General features: G+C 45.9%; 1 protein-coding gene across 1 annotated transcript in view; it reads right to left on the bottom strand.

Moving 5' to 3' along the window:
• Window positions 1-4,595: 4,595 nt before the first annotated feature.
• Window positions 4,596-6,000, bottom strand: part of SNRNP200 (small nuclear ribonucleoprotein U5 subunit 200) — a 122,674-nt gene continuing 121,269 nt past the window's right edge. The window contains exons 44-45 of the mRNA XM_063932018.1: window positions 5,756-5,848; window positions 4,596-5,011 (exon numbers count right to left, since the gene is read on the bottom strand). Coding sequence (XP_063788088.1) covers window positions 4,868-5,011; window positions 5,756-5,848 — 237 coding nt within the window. The 3' untranslated portion in view covers window positions 4,596-4,867. The remainder of the gene's footprint in view (window positions 5,012-5,755; window positions 5,849-6,000) is intronic.

The following is a 6,000-nucleotide window of genomic DNA, read 5'->3' as shown; positions in this document are numbered from 1 at the left end:
TGGCCAAAACTATGGAGCGCAACGTCTCCATGTGAAAGAGGTACCCAAATGTATTTGTTCAGCATTTTGAGATTGAGAATTGGCCGGAATTACCCATTTGGCTTCTGAACCAAAGACAGGTTGGAGTAAAACTCCTGTCCCCGTTGTGCTGGGGGTACTGGAATAATTACTCCTGACTGAAGAAATTTCTGAACTGCTTCTTGCAAAGTCCTGGCCTTCGTTTCTACCAGAGATGGACTGGTTCAAAAGAACCTTCGAGGAGGATGCTTCTAGAAGGGAAAAACATATCCCAGAGACACTACTTCTTGCACCCAGGCATCTGTTGTAGACTGCTGCCAGATCTGTGCAAACTGAAGAAGTCGGCCCCCTAGCATGGGGTCCCCCAGGAGGAGGCCCGCACCATCAAACCGATTGCTTATTCTCTGGTTTTGAGGCTGGCGTTCTGGTAGCCCATTGCTTTTTCGCTTTACCAAATGTATTATATTGTGGCTGCTTCCGATCACTATCTCCTTTTCCTTGTGACCCAAAGGGCCGAAAAGCGGGACCCCTACGTTTGGGGTTACATGTGGAAGGAAATTTTACCTTTTTGGAGTCTGGTTCTGACATAAGAATATCTGTCAATTCTTTGCCTTTTACTGGAAGCATTCTGTTTGGTAAAGATTCCAGAACCTTCTTAGATTCTGAATCAGCTTTCCATGTACGTAACCAAAGTGCTCTGCGAGCAGCTATTGTTGAAGCTGATGCCCTGGAGGCAATAGAGCCCATATCTATTGCTGCCTCTTTCAAGAATATTGCAGCCTGTTTAATGTGAGCTATATAAGATTCTTGCTCCCTTGAAGGTGCTGAAAAACCATCTTCCAGTACCTCTATCCAGGCAGCAACTGCTTTTGCCATCCAAGCTGAAGCCATGGCTGGCCTTATGACTGCCCCAGACAGAGAAAATATGGTTTTCAGAAAACCATCCACTCTCCTATCCGTGACATCATCCAATGACGTTGATGGCAAAGGCAATATAGATTTTCGCACTAATCGAATGACATGCGTATCTAATTTGAGAGCAATTTCCCATTTTAAACAGTCCCCAGCTGGAAAAGGATAATTGGAATCCCATTTTTTGGGAATTCTATTTTTTTTTTTTTTACTGGGTGTAGCCCAAGCCTCTTCCATGATTTCCATTAGCTGGTCTCACCCTGGAAACTCAGTCTTACCTGCTTTGGGCCGTTTAAATACAGGGTGCCTTGTTTTTAACACAGGCTCTGCTGAATCCTGTAAGGATAGAATGGCCTTTATTGCTCTAATTAGCTCAGCTATATCCACTGAGCTGAGACCTTCTACTTGTTCCTCGTATGCCGAAGTAGAGTATATAGAGCTTTCATCATCCGATGAATCATCCTGTGTAGCCTGTGAAGTTGACTGTTTACTCACACTAGGTTTATCAGCTTGTCTCTTTGGAGAAGCTGGTGAGGGAAGATATACTGTAAGTAGGAAGCTGCATGTATGGGTTATTAGTGTACCCCATTCCTGGTAGTGAAGCTGTAGGAATTACCCGTTCAGCTATACTGGACAAGGTCTGTGCAAACATCGCCCAAGGTGGATCTATCTGTACCTGATGTTGAACAGGGTTTTGCCTTGTAATCTGCTGAAACACAAGCAATTTGCACATAAACCATCATGTACCAGATCCTGAGAGGATAATACAGTTTTGCAAGACAAACATGATATGAGTGTTGGTGTTGCTGTGAGTGTACCCTCGTCACTTTTGCCGCTCTTGGACATGATAAATAATCAGCACTTTCACAGTGTACTACACAATTTGTGACTGTAATCACTTTAACTTTCTAAAGTGATATCAATCTGACCCTACGCATGCACCAGCATTGAGGACCATAAGAAACAACTAACAAACATATATTAAAGTCAGCAATCACACTAGCAGTCAGTCACATGTTATATATTAGTCATATGAGCATATAATCAACTACAAAACACATCTGAAAGTATGTAGGAGTACATATTACTGAATTCTGTTTTACACAGATCTTAAAGTATTCAGACGCATTGCGAAGAAAACCACAATAATGTACACAGACTCGTATGCAAAAGGCACTAAAATTTAACTATTCATTCTGACAAAAGTAGATAGTAATTTAGCGCTGTATAACCCATACTCAGAGTGGGATACAGGGAGATTCACCTCACTTCCAAGATCGATCAATACGCTAGCGAACGCAGAGTGGATCCAGACACTACTAGTGTACACTGCCGCTCCGGGAGCTCTTAGGTGGACACAGACGCACTGTGCATACAGACGCCTGTACTGCGACCGGGTCTCCTCGCAGTAGCGCTTAGTGAACACAGACGCAGCGGCCTATGCTGCGACCGAGACCCCTGGTGGTAGCATCTGAGATGGAAGCGAGGCAACAGTTCATGGTGGGAGACTCGGGGAAACTGGTCATGAACTGGGGGGAGGGGCGACCAGGAGAGCATCTAACTCCCCACCACTGACATCAACCCTAGGGATCGCAGCCTCATACTAATCCTGGTGCCTAGCGCTGGAGCACCCATGGTGGCGGTGCGTCAGCTACTGTTTGGTAGTCTCCTCCCAATACAGTGCGGCTGTGTCCGAATTCCCGGTCTACGTGGAACCGATGCCTTACCTTCTCCCCGTGCTCCGGCCACAGCCTGGTAACGTCTGCTGTACCTGCTAGTATATCCGACACAGACGCCCATCGAGACAGCACTGTACACGAGTAAGCGTTGTTGCGACCCGGCGGAGAGTTGTTGGAGAGACTCTTTCTAAACATGCGTATAAGACGCTGTTAGGAAAGATCGCTCAAAAACATAGTAAGACTATAAAAATAAAACAAGAAAGCTTAGGGCTCCGACCATGGTCCGGCTCCTGCCGCACCAAACAAAATACTGATTTGCCGGAGCCAGTGGGCGGGGATATATGGATGGGCCCGTTGCATCCTGGGAAGACTGAAAGCTTGTGATCGTTTGGTGCCAATCCGCTGTCGCTCCATCATATCCCATTGTTATCCTGTGGACACTGCCGGAGAAAATAGGATTTTAATTACCTACCGGTAAATCCTTTTCTCATAGTCCCTAGAGGATGCTGGTCGCCCGCACAGCGCTTTCGTTATCCTGCAGTAGTTACTTGATTCAGTACGACTTTGTTCTTAGTTAAGTACTGCATTGTTACTTGGTTAAGCAATATTGGTTCAGCTATTGCTGAGTTTCTAGCTAGTTAGCTTGGTTTGCCTTGTTTGTGTGAGCTGGTATGAATCTCGCCACTGTGTATTTCCTTCTCTCGAACTATGTCCGTCTCCTCGGGCACAGTTTCTAGACGGAGTCTGGTAGGAGGGGCATAGAGGGAGGAGCCAGCCCACACAAACTCTTAAAGTGCCAATTGCTCCTGGTGGACCAGTCTATACCCCATGGTACTAATGTGGACCCCAGCATCCTCTACAGACTACGAGAAAATGATTTACCGGTAGGTAATTAAAATCCTATTTATTCCTTCCAGTGGTCAGGGGTGCTACCTGGTTTATTTAGCAGCTGCCAAAGGGAATACAGGTGAATTGTTAATTGAGAAGTGACTGATTGCTAGGGCTACTCTATCCCTTGTTGCAGTGATTTTCAACCTTTTTTTACTCGCGGCACACCAAACAATATTTTAAAATTGCCAAGGCACACCATCAGTTCACCCGGGTGTAGTATGGCTGACCAGTGGTCAGGAGACCGCCGGTCAGCATACCGACGCCGGGATCCCGGCGGGGAGGGGCGAGTGCAGCAAGCCCCTTGCGGGCTCGGTGGCGACGGTCGCCACAGGTTCTATTCCCACTCTATGGGTGTCATGGACACCCACGAGTGGAAACCGTCCCTGTTGGTCGGCATGCCAACCATCGGGATAGTGAGGGGTCGGGATGCTGGAGGAGGTCATGTGACCGTCGGTCTTCCGACCGCCGGTCACATGAATACCACCCGTTCACCCACAGAATAAAAACAAAAAACACACATCGGCCTACACAGAAAAAACAATCGCATTGCTCCCCACATAAATCCTATTACTTCCCACATGAATTATTCACATTGTTCCCCCCATAAATCCTATTGTTCCTCACAGGAGAAAAAAATAACAAATATTAGCCCCTACTGGTCAGCTGTCCTCCTCCCTGTCCCTCAGTGGCGGGGGTTGTTCATAGTGGAGTGCTGCGAATACTGAGCAGCGGGCAGTCGGGCAGGTGTGGATGTGAGTGGGCAAGGAAAGCTGTGTATGCAGGCGGGAACTGGAAGATGTGTAGGCTGGCTGAGTGGTGAGACGCGGCGGCCGTGACTTATGATATCACACCGCCGCGTCACCAAGGCATAGGTCATGGCCGGACCATGACTGATCCTCTAAGAAGAGCCCGGGCCAACAGTTCACTCTGAAGGTGCAAGAAGCTGCTCTGGCTCCGCGGCACACCTTGCAACTGGTCGCGGCACACTACACACTGGTTGAAAAAGCCTGCCTTATTGGGTTTCCTTTATTGTTATTCACCTGGTTAACACAGTAAACATCATGAGAATAGTTTAGTAAACACACTTTGGACAACTTATAAAAAAGAAAATGTTTATTTTAGAATCTAGCAAAGACATGGAAAAGACTTTCAAACTTTTCACAAATTATCACAGTTCTTAACAGTTGTAGCTTCCACTCTGATATTCATTACATATCCAAAGGTGTCACACTTCAGTCTAATATATAAGATATTTACAGTATCATTGTGTACTGCGAGCTGTGCTTGGTATTTTAATGGCCTGTATCTCTCCATCGTCTTTATCACACAGCAGATGTCTGCATCCTTGGATTCAGGAAAGGGCTGACCTAATCAGAATCACTGTCGCTTTCGGCCTCCTTTACATCCACACTGAATTTGTACTCCTGATCACAACCCATGTAAGCGTCGCTCATAAAATAAAGGGTGTAATTGTGCGCCCCTGTGGCTGGAGCTACGAAATCCAACTTAACCTGTAGGGAGAAATAAGGCACACTGTAAATAGAGTGGCTACTGGCAGACTGTCCCTGTTATTATACAAAGTAGTTCATAGCTTTTTCCTTTTATTAAACTTTCCAGCTTTAGTATCTTGATATTCTGCGTAGTATCCTTTGAAGACAACCACTCAGAAGATGCGTCCTGTCAATTCACTAGGAAACCGTAATACATGGGGGTCTGGCGTTCTACTTCCTAGTTATCCAACACACTGCACTTCATCTATACTGGGTTATCTTACAAACCTGCCTCCTTTGCAGTGTGTAGGCTAACTAAAGCTGCAGTAGAACCTAGTAAGAAGAAAGAAAAAGAAAAAAAAGGAGGCTGCTACACGACTGTTTCCTCATTATTAGTAGTAGCAGAAGAAAAGGGTTGGAAACGAACCCAAACAGTTGCTCCTCGATTAGCTGGGGCTATAAAAGGAATAGAGGCGCCCCTGGACAAATGGATGTGTGCAGCAGTGTGGGTGTAGGGAACAAAAAGGTCTCCACAATATTCTTGGTGCAAGCAACGAGCTGAGGACAGGTCTAGCTCATGAGTAACACCTCACCAGGGGAAGGTATACCCAGAGTATAAAGCCTGTGCCACCCATGGATGAGAGGATAAAAGGTAAAACGAAAACAAATACAAATTTAAGTATCTAGTTCTTATTAACTGCATCACAGACACCTTGTTTGAAGATACTGACAAACAAATGAAGCGCTCCAGTGCCCCGCCCTTACCTTGGCTTTCTGCTGTAGGGTCAGCCTCTTGATGGAGATCAGACTATTTGATTTAGCATCTCCAATGACAACCCACCAGCCTTCTTCACGTTTCTGTAAAGAGAGAGTGTCAGCAAATGTTACCTAACAGAAGCCAAATGGGAGCGTGAAAGGAATATTGGGCAGTCTACATAAGTAATTGCTACAATATTTCTAGCAACTGTTAACTCTCAAAGCAATCCTAGGTAGTAGTACAGGAAACAATG

This window comes from Pseudophryne corroboree, chromosome 6 (genome assembly GCF_028390025.1).
Source record: "Pseudophryne corroboree isolate aPseCor3 chromosome 6, aPseCor3.hap2, whole genome shotgun sequence".
NCBI classification, from domain to species: Eukaryota; Metazoa; Chordata; class Amphibia; order Anura; family Myobatrachidae; genus Pseudophryne; species Pseudophryne corroboree.
The sequence above is the reverse complement of the archived record's forward strand: the minus strand, read 5'-3'. Positions and strand labels throughout refer to the sequence as shown.